The 27,243-nt window shown below is 43.0% G+C and overlaps 1 protein-coding gene across 1 annotated transcript in view; it reads left to right on the top strand.

Moving 5' to 3' along the window:
• PRUNE2 (prune homolog 2 with BCH domain) overlaps window positions 1–27,243 on the top strand; it is a 207,769-nt gene that overhangs the window by 105,767 nt on the left and 74,759 nt on the right. Inside the window, 3 exon segments of the mRNA XM_065879899.1 lie at window positions 10,272–10,430; window positions 13,350–19,929; window positions 20,262–21,027. Of these exon segments, the coding sequence (XP_065735971.1) occupies window positions 10,272–10,430; window positions 13,350–19,929; window positions 20,262–21,027 (7,505 nt within the window).

Raw genomic sequence — 27,243 nt, 5'->3', positions numbered from 1 at the left:
TGTGCTCCCCATGTGAGGTGCAGGAGGACTGTCAGTACAGTTTGGGTCTTCATTTGGTCAGGTTGATATTGACACAGCTTAGAGAAATCAAGTGTGTGCCGTGTACGTGTACAGCAAGGGCTCTGGAGACTCGACTGGTGGTTTCCATAAATCACAAAGAGGTACCCAGAGAGGAAGGAAGGTTTCCTGCTTTACTGAAATATTGCTCAAACTAGATGATTTATTTTTATAAGGGAAACTAAATAAAGCCATAACCGTTCAAGCTCATGGTTCTAAACAGGCTGATGGGGATTTTTTTTCAAACATCTATACACAATTGCGGAAATAATTTATTATTATTTGGTAGCTGGTGTGTTGCCCAGGTTCTACCATCTCAAAAATAAAGCATGCCTAGTGAGTGGATTTTCCATTATGCATAGGTCCTGAGTTATTCATTCCCATATAGAAATCCTTATAAACATACGCAAACTTTAATAAAGGGGTCCTTTAGTGGAACGACAGTCTAGCCCTTTTCTCACTGAGTCCTTAAATCCATACTACATGGAAAAGTTTTGATTATGGGTCTGTCCTTGAAGAAAATGTAAATTAGGCTGAGCTGGTAAATAAGGTGATGACGTGTTTGTCTTTAATTGGTTGTGAACCTCCCCACATCCACGTATTCTATCTACTATTAACTAGTTGTGAGAGGCTACCTAGGACTCCCTCTCATGAAGTACAGTATACAAGCATCTTTTTCTAGGGCAGCTCTCTGTTGGTGTAACATTCATTGGTTCTCCTTATGATGGAGACAGTGAGGATGAGGCAGTATGCCAACTCGCTTACTTTCAGATTGATCTGAAAGCAACCCATTTAATTTCAAGAAGTCCTTAACTTACACCTGTGCTTTCAGATGAACCATCTCCCAATCTCCCTCTCATCTTTACCCCTCCCCTCCCCTCCCCCTTCCCTCTCTCTCTCTTTCTCTCTTTCCCTCCATTAATGAAATGTTTATAATTATTTGTCCCATGACATGAAAACAGTGGTTTTCAGTACTCATGTGCTGTCTCCCTCTATTCTTGAATTCTTCAACCCAAATGATGACCTTACAAGGATGATTGCTTACAAGGTTGTTGGTTTCTTCTCTAATACTTATGACGTGCTTGACCTAAATGGAAGCATCTGCAGACTGATACATTAATTAGTCTTTGATAGTTGTGCCTTTACAAGAGGGCTTTGCTTGAAACAATGGTGATATTATAGGCTCTTTGCATTAAGATGCCCGCTCCGTTGGGGTAAAAAAAAATTACCTCTTTTGTCTTTGTATCCCTTCCCTGTAATCCTAATTCCTGGTTTCCCTAGGCTTTTGAGCAGAAGGAAAGTAATGTTAGGAGCATCCTTAAATGATGAGATTTTTTTACATACTAAATGGTAAAGTGGGGATTCTTCCATTGTTTGTGTGTCTAAGGTATCAGAGCAAGAAAAACTACACGAGGGTAATTCCGGACAAACCGTGACTATGCCAGTTCATCTGCTTTTTTTGTGTGTACACATGCATACCCAACTTTTAAAAAGTACGTATTGCCGCCAGAAACTTTATAGCAGTTTCTTTGGGCAAGTTTTCAATTAGGCTCATACATGAGTTAATGGTCAGCCTACACCAATATTTTACAGAATAAACGAGAAACTGGAAATTGATCATAAAGCATGATAATATTGACTCATCCGAAAGTTTAAGCATCACATTATTAGCATTGGTTAAAATCAAGGATGTGGCTTGCTTGTGTATAGTGACGAGGGAGAATTAATAACAAACGGAAGTAAATGGAGTAGCAAAAAACTTCTATGAGATTAAAAATGGAGTTAGTAATGTCTTTCAAGAATTATTTCATTTGAGAATAACATATAGGTTAGAACCTGAGCTCTGAAGTCAGACTCACCTGGGGCCAAGTCCTGTTTTTACACATGTGAGCTGTGTAACATCAATTACTTAACCTTCTAAACCCTCCATTTTCTCAATGCAAAACAGAAATAACGTTACCAACATCATCTGGCCATCTTAAAGTTTAAATGAGATGATGTAAAGCATTTAACAGAGTGCTTAATGCAGAAGCAGTGTATGAGGAAATCATTCTAGGCAATACACTATTGGTTTAAATGAAAAATAATAAATATATATATTTGTTATTCATTTATATATTGTAGTATTTTAATTTTCACAAAATCTTTTCATGAAAGGGCTCTCTTTTTGAATGATAACGTGTACTGCTTGGCTCTGTTTTCAAAATATGATGCATAATATAGTTGAAATAGACCCAGTGAAGTTTTTACTACTAAAATGCCTTGGCTAGCTTATAGAAATAAGAACCATTAGAGTGTTTTTAAAATAACATGTGGTAAAAACATGGGGAATATCTTTGCTTACCAATTACAGCGTACAAAAAGACAGAATAAATAAAATCTCTTTAATTTATGCATTTTCTGTTCTCATAAATCATTTTCCTGTCAAAATTATCAGACTTTATTATTGCTGGATATTTTAAACATAATGGAATTTTGGTAGCATAAATCATGAAGCTTTCAGTAAGAACGTTTGTGTACATACCTCAGCATTTTTCATATATCTTGATAAAACAGTCCTCAGTCTAGAAGTAAATCTATGCAGAATATAAATGTCAAACTATACTCGTAAATTTCAGTAACTCAGCAATCCATGCTGACCATTTTGCTTACAAGGTAGTTATGGATTGTCATACTATCTTTCTAAGACTCACTGTTCTCAAAGATGAAGCTGTATGAGCTTGTGTTTTAATCTTGGTCATGATTTTTATACAAGCATCCTACCTACAGACTATATCTCCTCACTTGATTTTTCTATTTCCTGGAAGAAGAAAAAAATTTCAGACATAATAATCTGGGAATAGCTTGTCCATGACATCAGAAAATAATTTATTTTTCTTTTATTTAATAAAAGCATTACTCAATATATTTCATTTGTAATTTGTAAGAGAGACAACTGTTTTGGATTCTGTGTGTAGTCCTGAGTCCTGGACCTAAATGGAAAGAGTACTAGCACGAGGAATAAAATGCATTGAATGTGATACTGACCAGGGTTATTGGTCTTCCTTAATCAACAGAAATTGATAAGAGGCCAGACAAGAAATTCAGGCAAGGCTTTAATGGGGCCCCTGCTGCAGGAGCGGGAGAGGGAAAACAAGTAACAGGTTCCCTTGCTCGCTCCCGGAAGTGGGGGTGGGGGGCGGGGACAAGCTGGTTCCTTGCATGGGGTGAGGGTAGGGGTGTGTCCAGGGGTCAGGCCAGAGGGGTGGCTTAGGTGGTCTGCCCACCCCTTTCGTGGTGTCGAGTGCAGGGGGCATGTGCAGTACCCTGCTTTTGCTCCCAACCCCCTGTTTTTGCTTCCTGCTCTTCAGAAGTGGCAGTTGGGTGTTCGGTTTTTTTTTTTAGGTTTTTGGATCTTGTTGTCCATAATTGGGCCCCAACTGCCCATGTACACAATTATTTTTAGTCCCTTATAGTTTATTTGAATTTGGTTGCTCAAGGAGACGTTTGTCCAGGTGCAAGCACTGCAGCAAAAGGGTCCCAGGTCCCAGCCTGTCTCAAAGGTAGTATGGCACTTGGAATGATGCAAAAGGCTCTATCCATGGTGATGTGGCTAAAGGAAAAAAAATCACTACACATTTTTCTGTTGCTTTATTTGTATAGTGGCAAACAGAAGCTCATTCATTGAGTCTAACTTGGAATTAGGGATAAAGGATCCATTAATGAGATAAACACTGCCTGACCCAGAGTTTTTATATCTTATATTACTTTTTAAGTGACTTTGCTTCATATGTAACTTCCTCTGTCATCTCACATCTAGGAATTTTACATGTGAATCACTTTAATGACTTAAAAGATGTGTGTGATTATCATTTAAAAATTCACAGTATTATAAAGGATATAAGGTAAGAAATTGTAATATGAATATTCAGTTCCCATACCAAGAATTTGTGAAATACTTTCTCTGAATCAAATTACTCCCATGAATCCTAAGAACGACCTTTTGATAGTTGATGAATCAGGAAAGGAAAGGGATTTAACATTTATTGTCTACTATATGCCAAACACTGGGCCTGCTTTTTGATACACATATGTCCTTAGTACTCACAACAGTGTTATGAGGTGAGGGTTTACAGATGAGGAACTCTAAGGCTCAGAGAGATGAGAGAAACTCACTCGAGGCACCCAGCTAGTGAATGGCAAAGCCAGAGTTAACCTCCAAAGTCTTTACTAGGAACCTTGGAGAGAGTGCCCTAAAATAGTGGAGAGACACAATTAGATTATAGATTAGCAGTTTGGCTAAATTATGACAACTTTAATATCAAGGTATCTTAATATCCATCATATGTTAACTTCAATATGTATTAGTTGAATACCTATAGAAATGACATCCTAATTTTATATGATTATAGAAATTATTTTCTACTTTACACTATGATCTTTTCTTGTGTCATTAAGTATTCTTTGACAGCATGATTTTTAATAGCAACATAATATTCTTTGATGTTACTGTTCCATAATTTATTGAACCAGTTCTCTATTGTTGGATATTTAGACTGTTTCAAATTTTACTTATTATAGTAATAATTCAGTGAATAGATTTGTCCACAAACCTTCTGTGTGTATATATGATTATTTCTTTAGAATGTATTTCTAACAGTGTATGAGAATGCCCATTCAGCCATATTTACCAATTATAGGAAAAGAGAAGATGAAACATTTTCTTATGAGAGGATTTCTTTGATTGTTAATGGTTTTAGGTATTTCAATTGTAAATTGTCTTTTATGTTCATCAACTATTTTTTCTATTGCTATGTCTGCTTTTTCTCATTGATTTATAAGAACTCAGTCTCGAGGACATTAAACCTGTCTCTTCCCTGTTTTTTTTTTTTTTTTTTTTTTTTTTGCGGTACGCGGGCCTCTCACTGTTGTGGCCTCTCCCGTTGCGGAGCACAGGCTCCAGACGCGCAGGCTCAGCAGCCACGGCTCACGGGCCCAGCCGCTCCGCGGCATGTGGGATCTTCCCGGACCGGGGCACGAACCCGTGTCCCCTGCATTGGCAGGCGGACTCTCAACCACTGCGCCACCAGGGAAGCCCTCTTCCCTGTTTTAAAACAAATAAAGCAATGTAAATAATAATTATTCCATTGAGAAACTTTTGAGTGGGTCTTAAGCAGGAGAATATCATGGTTCTGGTTACATTTTTTCAAAGCTCTTTCTTGGTCCTGTGTGGAGAACTGATCTCAGGGAGAGGAGACAAGAGTGGCTACAGGGAGACCAGTTGAAGGGCTATCACCCAAGTTCAGGGAAGAGATAATGGCAGCTGTGGCTACAACACTAACAGAGATGGAAAGAAGTGAGGAATGTGTCTGGACTTGAGATATGTTTTAGAGGGAAAGTTAACAGGATTTGCTGATGGATTATGTGAAGAACGTGGGGGAAAAAGGAATCAAGAATAATTCCTAGATGTTTGGCTTGAGTAACTGGGTGGATGGTGGTGCCATTTGATGCTATGGAGGAAATTGGGGTAGAGGTAGGTTGTATTTTATTTGAGATGCTTATTAGACATTGATGTGATGATATCACATGGATAACCAAGGTTAGTGTTGAGGTGGATGTGATTTGGTTGTCACTGGCAGATAGGCGGTTTGAAAGCCATGTGACTGGATGAAATCACTAAGGAAAATGTACAGACAAAGAGAAAGGGGTTAGGAACATTTAGAGGTTGACTAAGGGAAAGGAACTAGCAAAGGTGACTGAGGAATAGCCAGTGAGTTGGGAGAAAAACAAGGAGAGTGCAATGACAGGAAAGTGAAGGAGTTAAATATTTCAGGAAGGAGGGAAGATCAACCTTTTGAGATTCTTGGGAGAAGTTAATTAGAGTAAGAACAGGAAACAGACTTGGGGATTGGGTGACCTGGAAATGATTGATACTTTTGAGAAGAGCCCTTTCAATGGAATGATGAGGGCAGAAACCTGACAGGAGGGATTCAGAAGACAATAGAAATACAAATATATGAGCAGTGTAAGGAGAGTGGGTTTTTCTCTTTCAAAGAATATGCACATTTAAGGACTCAGATGTGTATAAGACATTATTTAGATCACTTTTATTTCATGTGACGCACTAAAGCTATCCGTGTATAGAATAAAAACTAAAATTTTCAGAGCAATGGAATAAGAAATATCAATAAAATAGAATTTTGTGAGAGAATGGAATTTTCCACTGCATTTGTCCAAGTACTTTCAACCACTAATGTAGTGAATCTGTTGGACACGATCACTCTCTGGGTGGTCATATTAGTTAAAATAGAGCCCTATCATTTCTGTTTTCCTGCCCTTTGCCCTTCTGATCATCAACCTCTTCTTAGGGCCCTTGAGATCTACACCTTGCTTTTGGCCAGGAAATAACAAAGTCTTTTTCTCCCTACGTTTTCAGGTCTTCCTACTCATTTCAAAACTAGGAATTACTGAAGCAAAAGAACTCATGACCTCTAAAAACGTTTAATGATCTAGTCTCTGCGTCCGTGAGTGACAGAAGACTGACAGGGAACACTTCCCCATTCTTCCTAACTGGTGTGTCGGAACAGTCTGGGTTTTGGCCAGTCATTTCCCAGGTTGTAATGATTAGTAAAGTAACTTCCTAAATTCCATGCGGCAATCTCAGGCTGGGGTCATATTTCAAACGTGGAAGTTTGGATGGTGGGGTTAGGTGGTAAATGAAGGTAGGATTCCTTTCTTTTCTAAACCTTTGGCAAATTCAGTGGGATATATATATATATATATATATATATATATATATATATAATTTTAACTTAAGGTAGGGAAACGTTTTGGAGACGTTTGAGCAGATTAACAAATAGTTATTGGTATACTCGTAACTAAAACAGTAATTTATCAGGTGGAAGGTAGATGGGGGGAATAAAATGCCAACCTGTATCTACAGTTGGGTTGTGTTGATGATGAAGTGGTATTTATTCAGGGCCAGGCTAGCTTGTCAGCAACATAAGAGCTGTTACAGCACATGACTCCCTGCATAGCTAGAAGACAATAATAAATTATGTCCTATGCAAACAGCACTGGCATAAAAGTAGAACAAACAGACCCTGCCTCCCGGATTCCTGAAGAATCTTACTCATTCCCTTTTTGATTCTGTTTTAAACATGAAACTCCTGACATTATCCTAAAGCCAGTGAGATTGAATCTGGTTTGGGCAATTTTATTGGGGTGGATAGGACATAGTTGTTGACAGTCTGTTTTGGGGTGACTGTAAAACGTAAGTATTTTATTTCTCTAATATGCCTAAATGCTTCACATAAATCTTTGTTTTATCAATACCTCATGTGATCCTGTGGAATTCGGGGCCACCCAGAGGAAGACTGGGGAAGTATTACTCAAAGCAGCTTGATTCTAAGAATCACTTGAGGTACATAATGGAATTACAGATTCTTGGACCCAATCCTGGGCTGCTAAATGAGAACCTCTAACAAAGCGGCCCAGAAAGACACACCCCAGGGTGACGTTTATGATGAGGCTGGTGTGAGGGGCAAGGAGCTAAGGGCCTGAGTCAGTAAAAGTCCTGTGACAGCATTGAGAGAGCCCAAAGGATTGGTTCATAGGAAAATATACGAATTAAAAATGGCTCCCTAGAGCAGTGCTCTTCATATTTCCATGTGTATTTGAATTGCCTAGGATTTGTGGGAAGTGCAGATTCTGCTTCAGTAGGTCTGGGGTGTGACCCGACACTCTACATTTCTAACAAGGTGCCTGACGGTGCCAGTGCCGCTGGACTTGAGTTTAGCAAGATCCTAGAGCCATAATTTTAATTTATTAATTAATTTATTTAATTTCTTGGCCGCGTATGCATGCGGGATCTTTGTTGAGGTACGTGGGATCTTTCATTGCGGTGTGCAGGCTTCTCTCTAGTTGTGGCGCGCGGGCTCAGTAGTTGTGGCTCATGGGCTTAGTTGCCCCGTGGCATGTGGCATCTTAGTTCCCCGACCAGGGATCGAACCTGCGTCCCCTGCACTGGAAGGCGGATTCTTTACCACTAGACCACCACGGAAGTCCCTAACACAGACAAATCCAAACAGGTTGGCGCTCAGCCAACATTTTTGAATAGCAAATGTTCCACAAGTATGGCTTTGAATAATGCTTATTCTACTGAATCTTAATCTTGTGCTGAGGTACCAGTAAAACCAGCCTTCTCTTGTTTGAGTGACCCCGCTTGGAGTGTCGTGATAATTGTGATTGTATGTGAAAATCTCTTAGAAATGGTGTGTCTTCTTTCAAGGGTTTATAAATATGTTGGGGGGAATGAGTTTATGTACATAATGAAAAAAATATTTTGAAAGGAAAATTGTAAGTCTTCTTGTGCCAAAGCCTTCAGTCACTGGAGATAAGATGTACGTGGAGTTGTCCATTATCGTTTTCCTTTGGGACCATATCTTCATTTACAGTTCTTAATGGCAAAAAGCTCAGCATTGAGGTTCTTGATGGTTAATACCAATGACGATTTGAAATAATTGTATCTATTGAATGCACATTGTGTATAATAGGTCCAATTTTTTTTTAAAAAAGCTCACTCTAAATATCTGCTTCTTTTGTGGGTGAATTAATTTGTTTGAAGTACCTAAAGATGATTATTATTATGACACTTGGACAATAAATTAAAAGCATGAAAGCTGACCGTGTGCATACTTCCAAAAGCTATTGTATTTGAGCCTGATAAATTTCATTACCAAGTCAGTGCGATAGATCCTTTGTATTCATCAGCAATATATCCTGAGATCTTTGTGAATTCCCATGTGCACCTTGTAACTGAAGATGCCTAATGAGAGTAGTGGCCTCAGGAGTGGACAACAAGGCTCCTAGAGGCACGGAAGCTGGTGATGGGCTGGGCCCACCCAACTGCCAGGTTTCTTGTGTGCCCTCTCGGGAACCTCATCGACCTTGAGATCTGGCTCAGCAGAATTACAGAGTACATGTATTACGGCAATTTTAAGTGGCTAGTAAATAGTCTAAGCCACAAATATCAAATCCACAAGTGTCAGAGGGCTACCATATACAAACATTAATCTGGACATGAAAAAAATCTGCACCTATATGCACTGCACTGTTTAGTTCTTCATAATGGTTATCTGAGGAGGAGGTACGTGGTACTTCCACTTCCTATGGGACACATTTCTGTACTGCTTTAATGTTTTACCAGTGGCATGCATAATTCTGATGACTTTGTAAGCAGAAAAATTAGAATTCTTTATATCTCTTGAATGCACATCATGGTGATTTTCACTGAGTAGAGCAGTGGACTGTCAGTTGATGATTATATGATTGTCATTTACATGTGCTATTAGATATATATACAGTATGATAAAGGATTATGTAGCACAGGTTGATTTTGTATATATGTCTCTCCAGTCATTCAACAAACTTTTCTTGAGCAACTAGTATGTGCCATGCGTTATGCTAGGGGCTAAGATATGGTCTTCAGTGTATTTTATTTTATTTTATTTTTTAAAGAAAGAGAGACAACCATGCTGACAAAGTGGTTCTCATTGTAGTTAATAAAACTCGAAAAGGCCAGAACATTTCCACAGATGATGTGAGTCACAGGTCTGGGTGCTCTGCGGTAATGGGTCCCTTTTCCACAGTTATTCATTCCTCCATAGCTACCACTTAGAGCAAGCAGATCTGACATCACATCCCTAACACAAATCTCCTAGACTTCTACACTGGAATAAAAGGCATTCAGTAGACTCAGCTAAATCCATCTTTAGGAATTCTGCTTGGAGTTAATGATAACCATTAGAAAACAATTATAGAAAAGAACAATAACTTCCTCCTATTTTTCTAGTGGGTTGTATCAATAATAATATTCAGCAGACGTTCCTATGTCCTATGAACAATAAAAGGAAAAGTATGTTTTACAAAGTCAGTATTTGAATAAACATTTTAGGAAAAAGATGTTAACCTATTTGGTCCTCTATAAACTATTCTTAATAATAATAGCAAAGATGCCTTCCTTTCCTGGTTTAGGAAAACAAAACAAAAAAAGCAAAAGTATATTTTAAGCCATAGCATGAAGATTTCCAAACCTTCTCGAAGCAAAGTGTTTATTTCATTTGCATCTAATAATAAGTATCAGTGGTAATACATCCTAAGACTGGACAAATTTGTGGCACAACTCCCCAGAGCTGGAAAGTTTGACATTAATATCAAATTGACTGTTGTTTCAGGACTGTACGTTTCACAGCAGTATCACCAGTGATTTGAAAGCATTCTCAGACAAGTTCGGTTTTGATGTCCTCATCCTCTTGGCCAACTACCTGTCGGAGGAGCAGCAGCCCAGACGACAGATCGCTGTGTACTCTGAGAACCTAGAGCTGTGCAGTCAGGTAAGGACCTCCTTGACCCAGCACATTTCACTGCATCCCCCCTCCTGCTGGCTCTCAGAACATGCGGTGGAAGACGGCCATGGACTGCTGACTTAAAGAAATTGGTCCAAGAGATAAGGTCCTAGAGTTTGAGTTTTAAGAAATGTTGGGGGTATTTTACACATTCTGTTAGTTAGTTAATGATTTATTTATTTATCAGTGCTTTAATTCAGATTTTTAGTTTTTAGTTTTGGTGCTGTGTTACCAAAAAATCATCTAAATAGAATTGTCAGTGAGATAAAAGTTGGCCTTTTTTTTTTTTTAAATTGAGGTATAATTGACAGATAACATTATATTTCGAGTGTACAATATAATGAGTCAATGTTTGTATATGTTGTGAAATAATCACCACAATAAGTCCAGTTAGCATCCATCACCATACATAATGACAGGGTTTTTCTTGTGATGGGGACTACTCTCCACTCTCTTAGCAGCTTTCAGGTCCGCAGTACAGTATTATTAACTATAGTCTCCATGCGGTACATGACATCTCCATGACTTGTTTATTTTATAACTAGAAGTTTGTACCTTTTGATTCCCTTCACCCCACATAGGGGCATTTAAAAGAGCCCCATAACCGTTTCGTTTCTAGGCTGAATTCATAAAGAGAAAGATCATATCTCTTTTTACCCAATAAGGGCTAGTCCTCCTTTGGGTACCGTTTTCCTTGAGGGCTGCTACCTGGTGATAACAAAGTTTAGTCCCTGACTAAACATCTGTTTGGTGTCCAGTGTTTAGTAACTGTGCTCTGAAGCTTTAATCCAAGTTAGTTTTTTGACCACAACCACGCTGACACCTTGGATATGTCTTGAGAAAAACATTCATATATGTTAAAAAAAAAAAAAACAAAAAACCACGTTTTTCTCCAGGTACTAAAATTCTGATTGGGTAATCAGTCAGATCTTTTTGGTTGAGAACAGAGTCATTTAACCCAAGGCTTTGGAAATATAAGAAATAGACAAAATTGGGCTTCCCTGGTGGCACAGTGGTTGAGAGTCCGCCTGCCGATGCAGGGGACACGGGTTCGTGCCCCGGTCCGGGAAGATCCCACATGCCGCGGAGCGGCTGGGCCCGTGAGCCATGGCCGCTGACCCTGCGCGTCCGGAGCCTGTGCTCTGCAACGGGAGAGGCCACAACGGTGAGAGGCCTGCATACCGCAAAAAAGAAAGAAAAGAAATAGACAAAATTAATGAAAATAGGGCAGTGGGTATACCAAAGCGGGTGTATTTAATAACTAATATGAGAACATATGTAATTCATTATAATATGGATGACATGGACATAGAACGGTTTCATCACTTATCTTTCCTCACTAATGGATTAGACCACTGATCTACCCACAGGTGGCTAGAGGTAAAGTCTCAACTCCCTTCTTTGACATCCTCACTTTCTGTCCCCCAAGAGGTCCATTTCTTGATATATGACTGAAGTCATTCTCCAGCCTCTCTGTGCCCTCTCAAGTCCAGATATGAATGAGCCCCCTTCTCCGGCTGCAGGTGCTTTTGGTACCCTTCTGACCCACATACATCTGTGAATCGCATCACCGGCCTGTGGCTTTTTTAGTGCTTTGCTCTGCACTGAGTTTCAAAGCTGAATTTTATCTTTGGTCACTGGTTTCCTAGGGACAGGACTTAGGTCTCCTAAGCCTCCAGTACAGTGGTTTTCAAATCACTTTTTGTAGCAAATCAATCTAGAAATTAGTTAATCTAAAACAGACAGAAGTAGAAGAGTGGATGAAGGGGTTAGAAGCCCTTGAGTTGACTCCACCCTGACTCTCCTCGGCCCCCACCCCAACCCTCCCCACCCATTTTCCCAAGAGACATCTCCTTGAAATCTTGAGCAACACAAAGTCAAGACTGCTCTAGAGGAATCCTTCTTTGGCCATGTGGTCCCAGTTGGTCAAGGGTCAGCCTTTGCAGCTGGACTGCCTGAGTTCAAAATGTGGCTCCATCACTTGTTAGCTGTGTGTTGTTGGTCAAGTTATTTAAGCTTCCTGTCTCTCTATTTCCTCACTGAAAATATGGGGATAAAAAGTTCCTACCTTGTAGAATTATTGTGAGGATTAAGGGAGATAATGCACATAAAACCCTTAGAACGGTGCCTGGCATATGAAAGCATTCAATAAATGTTAATTATTATTATTACTATCTATGTGAGCTCTGTAGTTTACTACTATTGTCGCTGTTGTTGTTATTATTACCTCCACTAGTCCTAAGGGGCCATTTCAAATGCCCAGTGTGCAAAATATCTTCAACATTGCCTAAAAAAATCCTAGAGCTACAGCCCAGTTTTGGCCTTACACTGGCCATCACACATCTCCCTGCCTTCCAAGGCAGCTTCGTCTGTCCTGGGCCCCATGTAGATGCTTCCTGGGGCAGGAAGAGACAGTTGGGGCCTGAGTGCCATTGAGAAAGCTGCCCCTGGTAGCTGCTTTCTCTTTCCTACGTTCTCCTTTGCCTTCTGAGGCTTTCAGAGGTTAAAGCAGGTCCTGGCTGCCTGCTACCAACAAGAGCCTTCCTTCTGCCCCATTTTCCCTTATTCCAATACTTTTCCCCTAGTTTTGTCAGCAACCAGCATTATCTCTCGCTTTTGCAAAGCTGAATTTTACTCCTGTTGGAAGACGGTATTAAGTTACACTGAGGAAAGGTTTTATATGATTTTGGGTTCAACAAAAAGCCAATTTGGTAGGATTAAAGAAAGCATTGGTGGTAGATTAAGTGGGACTTTCCATATTTTATGTTATACAATTCTCAGTTCTCTGTCTTCTTTCTAGACGGATGAACACAGATTAATTTTACATTACAAAAAATTAAGAAAGACAAATTGCAAAGAGCTAAGAGAGCCTGAGTGCTCACACAAATCCCTGTGCCTCCCCGACAGATTTGCTGTGAACTGGAAGAGTGCCAGAACCCTCGCCTGGAGCTGGAGCCCTTTGAATGTGGCTGTGACGAGATTCTGGTGTATCAGCAGGAGAACCCTTCAGTGACGTATGATCACGTGGTTCTCCTGGTCAAGGAAGTCATCAATAGGAGGTGTCCAGAGATGGCCTCTAACAGCCGGACATCCTCCACAGAAGCGGTGGCAGGCAGCGCCCCGCTCTCCCAGGGGTCTTCCGGGATTATGGAGTTGTATGGTTCTGACATAGAGCCACAGCCCAGCTCCGTGAATTTCATGGAAAACCCTCCCGATCTCAGCGATTCTAACCAGGCCCAGGTGGATGTCAACGTGGACCTCGTTAGCCCGGATAGCGGGTTGGCCACCATTAGGAGCAGCCGCTCGTCCAAGGAGAGCTCAGTTTTCCTCAGTGATGACAGTCCAGTGGGAGAAGGTGCTGGGCCTCACCACAGCCTCCTCCCAGGATTTGACTCCTACAGTCCCATCCCTGAAGGGGCAGTAGCGGAGGAGCACGCCCCATCTGGAGAACACAGTGAATCCTTTGACCTTTTCAGCTTTGACCCAGCACCCATGGTTTCTGGGCAGTCCCAGCCATCTTCCCATTCTGCAGACTACTCCCCAACAGATGACTTCTTCCCCAACAGCGATTCATCAGAAGGACAGCTCGCCACGGGGCCTAAAAGGCTTGATGAGATAGGGATGGACGTGTCGAATTATTCATCCAGTTCTCTTTTGTCAGGGACTGGCAAAGATAGCCTTGTGGAATTTGATGAGGAGTTTGTCCAGAGACAAGAAAGTCCCCGTGATAATTCTGAAAGAAATTTGAGCCTGACAGGGTTCGTGGAAGATGGATCTCCTTCACCAGAAAGTCTGAAAAATGTTGGAAGGAGGGTCCCACCAACACCTATGAATAGCTTTGTGGAGACCTCACCATCCACTGAAGAACCAGCTCTACTCTCTTCAGAAGATACGACCCCCAAAACAGTCAACACGGGTCACACTGGGCCACCTCCAGCCCAGGCACGGTGCAGCAGCTGGTGGGGTGGTTTGGAAATTGAGTCCAGAAACACTGCAGATGCCTGGAGTTCCAGTGGACAGGAATCTGTCTTCCAGAGCCCCGAGTCATGGAAAGATCATAAGCCACGCTCAGTTGATAGGAGAGCCTCAGATTCTATATTTCAACCCAAGACTCTTGATTTCCCAAAGTCAAGTCCCTGGGAGTCAGAATTTGGTCAGCCTGGGCTGGGCAGCAATAATATTCAAGACCAAAATGAGAAAAACTTGCAGTTTCAGGATATGTCCCCTGAAAACTCGCATTTGCCAAATGCTTTTCCTCAGGGAACAAACCACCTGATAGAAGACTTTGCTGCTCTGTGGCGTTCTGATCGCTCACCCACAGCCATGCCTGAGCCATGGGGAAATCCCACGGGTGACGGGGAACCAGCTGCTGCAGCGTCCTTCCCAGCCTGGAGAGCATTTGCTAAAGAAGATGACGCCGAAGCTTTGAAAAATACCTGGAATCTGCGCCCGATGAGTGGTGAGACACCCTCTGTGAGGGACCCAAACGAGTGGGCCATGGCAAAAAGCGGGTTTTCTTTCCCTTCAGAAGACCTCATAGACAGTTCGCCCAGTGATGCAAACAGTGAAGCAGTTCCAGAGATCTGGGGCAAGAAGAACCACGACTCCGGGGATGATGTTCTCGTATCTGGAAATCCCAGATCTGATCTGGATCATGCATGGAATAGTTCTAAGCCAGTAAAGGATGATCAGAATGGTTTCGTGGATGCAAAACTTAGGGGGAAGGTGTACGAAAATGGAGATTCCTGGAACCTTTTTGAGGACGGTAACAAGAAAGGAGGGTCAGAGGTCCTAGCACCTTGGGAAGATTCCTTCTTAGCCTATAAATGTTCCGATTACAGCGCCTCCAACGTAGGGGAAGATTCGGTGCCATCCCCCTTAGATACCAACTACTCCACCTCTGACTCTTGTACTTCACCAACATTTGCTGGAGACGAAAAAGAAACCAGAGACAAGCCATTTGCTAAAGAGGCAGGTTTCGAGTCCCAAGATGCTAACTGTACCTCAGGGGATGCTGACATGCCTCCTCAGTCCCCAAAGCAGCCACCTAGAAATAGAATTAGTTCAGGTCCTGGGAACCTGAAAATGTGGGCTTCACCTCACGCAGATGGTAGCCCTGAAATAAATGCCCCTCACAGCCCAGATAAAGATTTACTCCAAGCAGAGCCCACCGATGATCAGAACACCTCCGTGGAGGATGACATTGGGGAAAGCAGCCAGTCCAGCTACGATGACCCCAGCATGATGCAGCTGTACAATGAAACAAACCGGCAGCTCACACTTCTGCACAGCAGCGCCAGCTCCTGCCAGGCGGCCCCCGACAATCTCGACTTGTGGAACAGAGTGATTCTGGAGGACACTCAGTCTACCGCGACCATCTCGGATATGGACAACGACTTGGACTGGGATGACTGCAGTGCAGCTGTGGCCATCACCGGTGAAGGTCAGGCACAAGGGTACGTGGCTGAAGGTTCCGAACCCGAAACCCGATTTTCAGTGAGACAGGTAGAACCCTGGAGCGTGGAGTTTCAGGAAGCAAATCAGGTAGATTGGGAACTCCCTGCCTCTTCTGAGCACAGCTTGGACACTGCTCCCAACGAATATCACATGCTGAATGAAAAAAGCGGGCAGCTGATCGCGAATAGTATTTGGGATTCCGTTATGAGAGATAACGCCATGTCATCATTAATGTTACCCGGCCCATCGTATGTTACAGATCCAGAACAAAGCAAATCACCTCCTGAAACGTCCAGCTCATTAGAAAAAATTCAGGACAGTCACATCCCAGACATGCTGGAAGCCTCTGGAGCCAGTGAGTCAGAAACACTTGGTCCTGAGAAGCAGGACACGTGCAGGAGAACCCCACCAAGTGATATGGCATATTTGATGACCAGACTTGAGAATTCAAGGCATTTTGCATGCTCAGATCCCTGGAGGGGTCCCAGTTATGGACAAAAGGAAAGTGAGATGGAATCCCATGGAGCCGCTGGTAGGGAGTGCCCCAGTAAGGAGGAGCTGATGGATGGATGCTCAGGGGCTCCTGGAAAAGGGCAAGGTGGCCAGGAATGCCCTTCCCCAGCTGCATCTGATCATCCAGAAATCTCCAATGAATCAGGCAAAATCAGCTCTCTTTCAGTCACTTCCAGTCCTCAAACGGAGGAACCCCAGGAGGTATTAGAGCATGAGAAGGGGTCTTACACTCCAGACCCCTGTGATGTGCAAACAGAGGTGTCCACAGATCACCTGCAGGCAAAAGAGACCTGTGAAGAGCACCTCACGAGTCACAGAAATCCAGGTGAAACTACTGAAATTTCAGGTGGGCTGAATTCCACAAGAAGTGTATCTCTACCTGAAATGGATGTGGAGGAAGCTGAGGAACGTAACATTCTGGAGCCGGAGAGAATGAACCAAGACCTACCTTATGGATGTCCCCAAGGACTTGACCTTTGGGATGGCCCTAAAGACAGTGATGTGCAGGTCAACTGCACAAGTTCTGAGATAACTAAGAATCTCGAAGTTAAGAATACTGAAAACAGCCCTCCAGGAGCCAATTTATCAGGAAATGATGACAGAGACAGTATTTCTAGTGACTATACACATTCAAGTGCATCCAGTCCTGACCTAAACGACTCTTCGGCTGCATTGCCTTCCTGGGACCAAGGCCCCGACACTGGGCCTCAGAAGGAAAACCAAGATGATTGGAGTACGCAGAATGGCCAAGAATCTGAACTAATTACTACTGATGGTCAAGTAGAAGTAATTCCCGAAATGAAGGGTTTGGAGAAAATCAGAATGGACAAGTTTGAAAAGAGCTTAGATCACAATGTTGCTAAATATTTAGAGATTTGGAATGACTCAATAGATGGGGATTCCTTTTCCTCTTTGTCTAGCCCTGAGACAGGCAAATATTCTGAATATTTAGATGTATATCAGGAAAGAAATCAAGTGGTTAGCCATCAGGAAAAAAGTGAATGTGATATTCCTGAAACTGTACAGCAAGAGGACGCCAAATCCATTTCAACAAGCTCAGGTTCTGATGATGATAGTGTAGGCGATGGAGAGTCACTGGAGAAAGAGATCCGTTCAGCCACTTGCCAGGTTGCTCAGAGTGAACTCAGAGCTTGGGATCCATTGAATGAATCTAGTAAGGCCTTGGCCACAGCTGATCCCAAGTCTGAGGAATGTTCTGCCTATACAGGCAGTCCAGAACCAGCAGAGAATGAGAATAAGTCAAACCCATTCTGTGACAATCAACAAAGCAGCCCTGATCATGGGAATTTCTTGCCACTAAAGGAGACTGAAATACAGGTTACAGCAGTGGAGAGGGAGACGAGGTCTTCTCCAGAAACAGGGAGGACGAGAGATGTCATATGGCAAATACCTCCCAAAGCTGAACTAAAGAATGAAAATTATTCTGATTTGGAAATGGCTGGCTTCTCCGCTGAGAGCACGGAGTGGTGGAACGCCTCCCTACCGGAAGGGCGACCAACTGAGAGGGCATTTGAAGGGGAATTATCTAACTCAAGTGCTGTGCTAGAGGTGAATTCCTCACCACGCCAACACGTGGGTCCCTGGGGAGTACCCATTCAGGGTGATACTGAATCCCTGGAAACGCACTGTGCCGATCCTTTCGGTGATAAACACGAGTCACACTTTCTGGATACTCATGGCGAGAATGCCCACGAGCAACTTTGGAACATTCAACCACGGCAACCGGACCCAGAAGCTGGTCAGCTTAGCCAGCCTGTAACACCGGACCAAATGAAAGACAAGGATTCCAGAGAACAGACCGTGTCTTCTGCCAGTGACAAACTCACCTCTGAAATACCTACCCAAGAGCAGTGTCAGAATACGGTGCTGTCTGCCCGCAACCAGCCAGACCCAACATTTACTCACACAGATGAAGATGGATGCATTCTACCTAACGTATCAACTCCTGAGTGGCAAGAAACAAATTGGTGGGGAGAAGAAAAATCACACCCCGCTGAAATGACAGATTCAAGCATTGCACCTGAAGATTTCCCTGCTGTCAGTTCTTCCACCCAGTTGACAAAGAAGTCAGGCTCTGAACGGGACGACTCTACACCTAGTGAGGGCCCCCAAGGTGCGTTTGTTCCAGATATTTTACACGGCAACTTCCAAGAGGGTGGGCAACTGGCCTCAGCTTCGCCCGACTTGTGGATGGATGTGAGACAACCCTTCGGTGTGAAGACAGATGGTGAGAATCCTGATATACTGACTCACTGTGACCACGACAGCAATTCCCAGGCTTCCAACAGCCCTGATGTATGTCATGATTATGAAGCAAAGCCAGAGACGAAGCAGCACGTCAGTGCTGGGATGGGGCCTGAAGGGGAATCCAGTGAGTTCTATCCCACCGAGCCAGAGAGAGATGAAGAACCCAGTCAGGAGCCGGCACAGGAATTTGTCCCGTATACTTCGGAACTATCTTCTGAAAACGCAATTCTGCTGCCTCGAATCAGCGAGCCGGCAAACACAAATGACTCATCTCAACCTGCATCTCACAAAGGTTCTCCTGAACCTTCCGAAATAAACAAATGTGAGAACGTTACAGGTTTAAAAGCGTCAGCAAAGGGAGCCAACCCAGATACAGCACCAATTTTGGAACCCACTGACAGAACAATCCCAGTGCTTGAAAACGTGGGAACTGATACCTGTGTCACTCACCCAGAGCCAACTGTGGATAGCAACAGCTCTTGGATATCGGAAGACTTTTCTCCTGCGAATCAGACCGATGCAGGGGGCCCGTCGGACCGTGAGCAAGCTTTTGCTACTGAGAATCCTGCCACGGTTCCTGATACTTTGCTAGCCTCAGACACTTGTCTGGATGTCAGCGAAGCTGCCTTTGACCACAGTTTCGGCGATGCCTCAGGTCTCAACACATCCACGGGAACAACAGATGACGTGAGTAAACTGACATTATCAGAAGGAAATCCTGAAATGCCATTTGATGGGGAGGCAGGGAAGCAAGATATCTGTTCCTCTGAAGCCTCGTGGGGTGATTCTGAGTATGAAGTCGTGGGCCAAAATATTGATGAAGATTTAATGAAAGAGCCTGAACACTTTGTCTATGGCGGTGACCCTCCCTTGGAAGATGCCCTGAAGCAAGAGCTGGCACCTTACACACCTCCATTTGATTTGTCCTATCTCACGGAACCTACTCCTGGTGTCGAAACCACAGAGGAAGCTGGAACTCCAGAGAATGAGGAGCTTCTGGGGAGCGAAGCCGCGGAGATATTGCTTGCTTCCCTTCCTGCTGAAAGAAACAAGGAAAACCACGCTGAGGCCACAAACAGACAGCCCGAATGCCAGCTGGTTGCGCTGCATGTTCATGAAGACCCTGAGTCCGTTTCTTTGCCCGTCGGAGTCGACGCCAACATCGAGTTGTCTCCGTCAAACGTTGACTGGGAAGTAGAAACAGATCATTCAGATTCACCAGCAGGTGGAGACATAGGACCACCAAATGGTAAGAAACCTTTCATTCCTCCACCCTCAAGAAACTGCTGCTTTCCTTCAGTCAATGCATTTGTAAAACACATTCTCCCTGCCAATGTGGCTATAGAGGAACTAACTACATTTGCAGTGCATGCTTAACCAAGTCCTGCCTTACCGCAGTAATTTCTACCGCTTGTCTAATAAGTATCCTTGAGAGGGTCTGAGAAAATTAAACAGCTCTGCAAGATAAAAATGTTTTTTAAACTCTCTCTCTTTAGATAGAACATTTGCAAAGATCACAAGTCACACGGTGTGTTAATCAAGCCTTGTTCTCTCCTTCTCACCTTCATCTTCCACTTCTAGGTGCCAGCAAGGGGATATTAGAGTTGGAAGAAGAAAACATAATTCCTACCCAAGAGCCTGAGCACATAAAATCAGAATACGGGGAAGAAAGGTGCACTGAGAAGAATGAAGATCGTCATGCACTGCACATGGATTACATACTTGTAAAGCACGAAGAAAATTCACCCCCAGAGCCAGAGGCCTGCGAGGCAAGAGAAATCACGTCGGAATTAGAAGAGTTTCACATAGATTCCGAAGAAACGGGGCTGCCAGGAACTCAGTTAGCATGCTTCCCAGACACACATCACCCTGCTTCCTTAAATGAAAGCATTCATCTTTCTGCAGAGAGAATGTCTTCCAAAGATGCTAAGAGATCATCTTTTGAAAGCCCTAGGCAAGACCAGAGCTGGATGGTCTTGGGCTGTAGTGAGGTTGGTGACGCGTCGTCGGAGACTCGGGACTCAGGGCCTGGATGGTCTGGCAAGGCTGTGGAGCCAGCCTCCGATCACAGCTTGGGTAAGGGCCCCCAGATGCAGATCCTGGGAGAAATGAAGCCTCTAGAATCTTCAGCACTAGAGGAGGCCTCTGGCCTGGACAGCCAATCATGGAAAAGCATAAGTCAAGGCAGGACTGGCCCCGACACAGTTATGTTGCAGGCTGTCACCCACGACAGTGAATGGGAAATGCTTTCCCCACAGTCTTCTCAGAAGAACATAATCCCTGACACGGAAATGGAGGAGGAGACAGAGTTTCTCGAGCCCAGAACAAGGAAACCAAGAACAAAGGGGTAAGCAAAAAGCTCCGTTTATTTTTTTTCCTGAAAACTGTTTTATTGGAAACTGGGGAAATGGTGAGGGACTATGGAATGTGAAGAATACCTAGATGATAGGAGCTTTGCTTATATTTATTTCAAAGCATATCATCCATAAAAGCAGCTTCTGGGTAACCACAATGATGCTGATGATTTGTGTACCTTTTCAGCCAAAAAAGTCCCTTCAGTTTCCATCCAAAGTCTTACACTTACTCTCCTCATACGTATACTTACTTCACCTACTCAATACCTATATTACCCTTAAATAGGCAGTTGGTGCTGGAGGGGAGAGGACACACACATTTACTCATAGTGCAAGGCAGTCTGCACACATTATCTTATTTAATCTTTACAAAAACCCTCAAGTAGTATTATTATCTTTATTTTACACATACTGGTTGGGGGAGGGGAGTTGAGGCTCAGAAAGTTTCTATAACTTGCCTAGAATTAAGTAAACAGACTGAACACTCTGGGATTCAAAATTTTCCACCTCCAAAGCCTGTACTTTTCCAGCAGACACACTGCCTATCGTACGGAAAAGGTGATTGTGGTTTCATGTAAGCATCTAACTTACTAATAAAGAAAGAGGAGAATCCACAGCAGGCTTAAAATCTTAATGTGAAACATTCATTCCTTAATTGACTGAAAAATTGGCAAATAACCGTCAAACCAGAAATTCATTCATTCGTCCGTTCACCATTTGGTTTTTGAGAATCTGCTCTGGCCAAGTTTCTGGGTAACCAATGGACATTGTCTCTGCCCTCAAGTTTCCAGGTCCTGCTAAAACTGTTTACGGTGGTTCATTTCTCTTCGGTTGCTCTGATAAAGCCCTCCTGCTTCCAGGGACAAAAGGGCATGTTGTGAAAAGTAACCTAAGTAAAGGAGAAAATCATGTTTCCTCCTTAAAATGTAGTGGAGGGGCTTCCCTGGTGGCGCAGTGGTTGAGAGTCCGCCTGCCGATGCAGGGGACGCGGGTTCGTGCCCCGGTCCGGGAGGATCCCACATGCCGCGGAGCGACTGGGCCCGTGAGCCATGGCCGCTGAGCCTGCACGTCTGGAGCCTGTGCTCCGTAACGGGAGAGGCCACAACAGTGAGAGGCCTGCGTACCACAAAAAAAAAAAAAATGTAGTGGAGAAAAGATATCTTTTTCCTACTCTTTTTTTTCTGTTTTTTTTTGTTGTTGTTGTTGTTTTTGGGGTTTTTTTTGTGTGTGTGTTATGTGGGCCTCTCACTGTTGTGGCCTCTCCCGTTGCGGAGCAACAGGCTCCAGACGCGCAGGCTCAGCGGCCATGGCTCAGGGGCCCAGTCGCTCCGCGGCATGTGGGATCTTCCCGGACCGGGGCACGAACCCGCGTCCCCTGCATCGGCAGGTGGACTCTCAACCACTGCGCCACCAGGGAAGCCCTCCTACTCTTTTTTTTAAATTTAATTTTTATTTTATCCTGGAGTATAGTTGATTTACAATGTTGTGTTAGTTTCAGGTGTACAGCAAAGTGATTCATTTATTCATATATCCATTCTTTTTCAGATTCTTTCCCCATATTGGTAATTACAGAATACTGAGCAGAGCTCCCTGTGCTATACAGTAGGACCTTGTTGATTATCTGTCTCATACGTAGTAGTGTGCATGTGTTAATCCCAAACTCCTAATTTATCCCCTCCCCCCCTCGACATTTCCCCTTTGGTAACGGTAAGTTTGTTTTCGAAGTCTGTGAGTCTGTTTCTGTTTTGTAAATAAGTTCATTTGTATCATTTTCTTTTAGATTTCACATACAAGTAATATCATATGATATTTGTCTCTCTGACTTACCTCACTTAGTATGGTAGTCCCTAGGTCCATTCATGTTGCTGCAAACGGTATTGTTTCATTCTTTTTAATGGCTGAGTAATATTCCATCGTTTATATGTACCACATCTTCTTTATCCATTCCTCTGTTGATGGACATTTAGGATATCTTTTTCCTACTCATTTTAGGAGCATAAAGGACTATACACACTACATACCCACTGCAAGTCAAGGCAGCTGGATTCCAGCCTGGCTCTACCACTACCAGTTACGTATTTTAGGATTAACCCTAGGCTTAAGTTTCCTCATCCATAAAATCGGTGCGTTGGGCTGGAGGACCTCAAGGCTTCCTTCATTATTGAATCTTGCGACCATAATTTATGTATAAATAGAAAGTGTCCAGGAGGGCTTTGGCATTCACATTTCTCCATGAAAGGGACAGAGAAATCAGAAAGAATAGCAGGGGTATATTGACGTTTAGCAAAGTGCCATAAAGAGTTAAAAGCTGTGCCATATTCAAGTGCAGCTTCATAAATCCAGACATTTTAAGTTGGCCTAATCTTTCTTTCTTCCTGTCAAGCTATTTCCTTCCAGAGGGACCTCAGATCTGTTATCAAAAAGAGAGTAGCAGATGGATCCCAGCAGCCCTGCTGGCACTGTTATAGATTGAGCTCAGAACACAGGCAGCCTCGAGTTGGCTGAGCTGTTATTTGGCTTCTTGTCTGCATTTTGCACATGCCCCTGAAACCCAACAGATGAGAGTGTTCAATTGTGCCACTAGCCCCTTTTCTTTCTTTTTTTTTTTTTTTAAAGAAGATGTTCGGGGTAGGAGTTTAGTAACTTATTTATTTATTTTTGCTGTGTTGGGTCTTCGTTTCTGTGCGAGGGCTTTCTCTAGTTGTGGCAAGCGGGGACCACTCTTCATCACGGTGCGCGGGCCTCTGACTATCGCAGCCTCTCTTGTTGCGGAGCACAGGCTTCAGACGCGCAGTCTCAGTAGTTGTGGCTCACGGGCCTAGTTGCTCCATGGCATATGGGATCCTCCCAAACCAGGGCTCGAACCCATGTCCCCTGCATTAGCAGGCAGATTCTCAACCACTGCGCCACCAGGGAAGCCTGCCCCTTTTCTTTTAATGAGATTTCTTTGCTCATCTCTTTCTGCCCAGCCCCTGAAGTAATGGAAATCTTCTCACAGTTGAAGGAGGGGACAGATTTTCCCGCTGGATTTTGTGTTACCTTTTGCCTAAATAATTTACTCTGAAGTATTTGAAAGCTTTTCTCTGTGCTAGATTTGGGGAGGGTGCAGAGTTATCTAAAACAGTAGTTTTCTAAATGGGGCCCTAAAACCAGCAGGCCTCATCATCACCTGGATACTTGCTAGAAAGGCATATTACCTGCACCACCCCACACCTCCCGAGTCAAGAACTCGGGGTGGGACCCAGCCATCTGTGTTTCAACACTTCCTCCAGGGGATTCTGATACACAGTAGTTTGAGAACCGCTGGTCTAAAACTTAGTCCCATCCCTCTAGGAGTTTAGTTTAATACAGAAGTTAAACGTAAGTGAAAAGGTAGATAATAGTGTGATGGTTAAATCAAGAGAGTTGATGACCAGTGTCAGGTTAAATATAAATAACTACCAGTTAATGGATATTTGCTCTGGACCAGGTACTAAGCATTCTATATGCAGGGTCTCACGTTACCATGGCAACTGTATGAGGTAAGAATTACACAAGAGAGGAAACTGATGTCCAGAAAGTTTGAATCACTTGCTCTGGTTTATAGTTAGAAAGTGAAGAAGCTGGGATTTGAATTTGAGCCTCTCTATGTTAATAAGTTAAGAGAGAGGCATCTGTATAGGATACTTTTACGGAGGAGGAACGAGGATGACTTATCATCCAGCAGCATCAGGAGGCAGAGTGCCCAGGGCGCACGATATTTTTAAAGGCCCATGAGAAGCTTTGAATTTCTTTCAAAATTAAAAGAAGAAGTGATTATATTCCTATGTGGATTATATTCCGGGGTGGATTACATTTCTTTCTACCAATGCAGATGTGAAGCAAATTTTTAGGTTTTTGTTTTGTTTTGAGTGAGAGAAGGAGCCCGTGAAGGCAAAAGTGTCTAAGGTCCACAACAGTCATACTGCGGTCCTGAGAACTGCGATTTGAGACAGGCATTAAAGGAAGCTCATAGTCTGGAAAGGTGGAGAAAGGGGGTGAGAGGCCAGCCAAGTTAACTGAGGAGAGTAACATAAAGAAAATCCTGGAGACAGGAAGGTGATCACAGAAGCATTATGATAATAAGATAGCTATCTTCTCCAGGCCAAAAACCTGGAGACATCTTCTGATGCATAATCTCATCATAGGACCAAAATCAAGACTGTCCTAAAAAAAAAAAAATTAAAACCTGGTCTTCAAAAATGAAAGTAGGCTGATAGTATATACAAGATGACACACCATCTACAAATTGGCTTCTTGCCCTCACATCAGCCAGCCACACCTCCTCTCAGCTCCCACACTGTTTTGGAGAGCAGTAAGCCATATTCTCAAAATCAGAGGGAGCATTAGAAAGACACCTTTTCTCATCGTACCTCACCTACTGTCTCTTGTTAACAAAACTTGTTATGAGTGCTGGGAGATAAACAAGCTCCCGTGAGATCTTCAGCACTGTGTTCTAGTTCCCTAGGATCAATCTTCCCAGAGGCTTTTGCCAACAGCTCGGTCATCCTCCAGCTGTAGACCCGCCAGCTAAGGATTGCGCGCCAGTACCCCACACGGTGATGCATATGCCTGATCTTTCCTGTGTGGTCACAGAGAACATCTACAGAGTCATCTGCGGCACACAGACTTTTCTTAAAACTAAGAACCATGTATGTATTTACTTTAAGGAAGGCATGGTTGCAAGACTGTCACGTGAAGAAAGGGTAATTGTGTTTTAGTCAGTGTTCTCCAGAGAAACAGAACCAATAGGAGAAATATGTATGTCTGAGAGAGAGAAAAGGGAGGGAGGGAGGGGGGAAATTCCTTTAAGGAATTGGAATTGGCTCACACAGTTTGAGGCTGGCAAGTCTGAATTCTGTAGGACAGGCCAGCAGGCTAGAAACTCAGGCAAGAGTTGTTGCAGTTTTGAGTCAGAATTCTGCAGGACAGCAGGCTGGAAACTTAGGCAGAGCCTCTGTGTTGCAGGTTTGAGGAGAGTTCCTTTCTTTTCAGGAAACTTTCAGACTTTGCTCTTAAGGCCTTCAACTGATTGGACGAGGCCCACCCACATTCCAGAGGATAATCTGCTTTTCTCAAAGTCTTCTGATTTCGGTGTTAATCACATCAAAAAAATACTTTCACAGCAACATCTAGACTGGTGTTTACCCAAATAACTGGGCATCATAGCCTAGCCAAGTTGCCGCATAACATTATCAGAGGTTATATGCAGAAGCCTGAACTACATGCTAAGAGAGCATGGAACCATTAACGTTTGTAAACTCACCATCGGAATTATATAAATACATTGCTATACAAATAAATTGGCTTTCTGTAGGTGTGGGGCAAGGATATAGCTGTACAGGGTGATGGAAGGAAATAATTTCCAAGAGGACTAAGAAAATTGACAATACTTGTCCAACCTTTGTAGATACATGCAGCAGAGGGCAGTGGGAGAGGAAGGAGGGAGAGGGATGGAAAGGAGGGGGAGCTCTTGTCACATGTACGTTGGAAACAGAGTATTTAGAAGTAACCTAATCCTTATATTTATGGAGCTATATCTTTTTAAAAAATTTTTATTGGAGTACAGTTGATTTACAATGTTGTGTCCGTTTCAGGTGTACAGCAAAGTGAGTCAGTTATACATGTATCCACTCTTTTTCAGACTCTTTTCCCATATAGGCCATTACAGGGTATGGAGTAGAGTTCCTTGTGCTATATAGTAGGTCCTTATTAGTTATCTATTTTATATATAGTAGTGTGTATATGTCAATCCCATTGTCTCCTACTTCTGCGAGGTGAGTTATTTGGTACTCCCTAAAATAAAAATGACATTTAAACACAATAGATTTCACATTCCCCGTGACCTGCTTCTTACGGTGATCTCTGTGCATTCTTTTTTTCTTTGTAAATTAGTAATTTTTGGCTTTTTTTTCTGTCTGACAAGACTATGGAAAAGAATTTGTCTTTCTCCCTGTGAGTGACACCACTAGAAGGTCCTTTTATGTTTTTCATGAGACCTTCTGAAATCAGCTTCTTCTGTCTATGACTTTTGGCTGAGGAGTTAGTACGTTGGGTCTTACACCCATGTGAATGCTGGAAATGAAAAACGGGTAAAGGGATAATCTTTTGACTCCTTCTCTCGAGGCTGGGTAATGATATATTTGGGCTGTCAGAAGAATCACACTCTTTGAGCACACACTACCCCCCAC

The sequence above is a fragment of the Phocoena phocoena genome, chromosome 6 (genome assembly GCF_963924675.1).
Source record: "Phocoena phocoena chromosome 6, mPhoPho1.1, whole genome shotgun sequence".
NCBI lineage: Eukaryota > Metazoa > Chordata > Mammalia > Artiodactyla > Phocoenidae > Phocoena > Phocoena phocoena.
The sequence above is the reverse complement of the archived record's forward strand: the minus strand, read 5'-3'. Positions and strand labels throughout refer to the sequence as shown.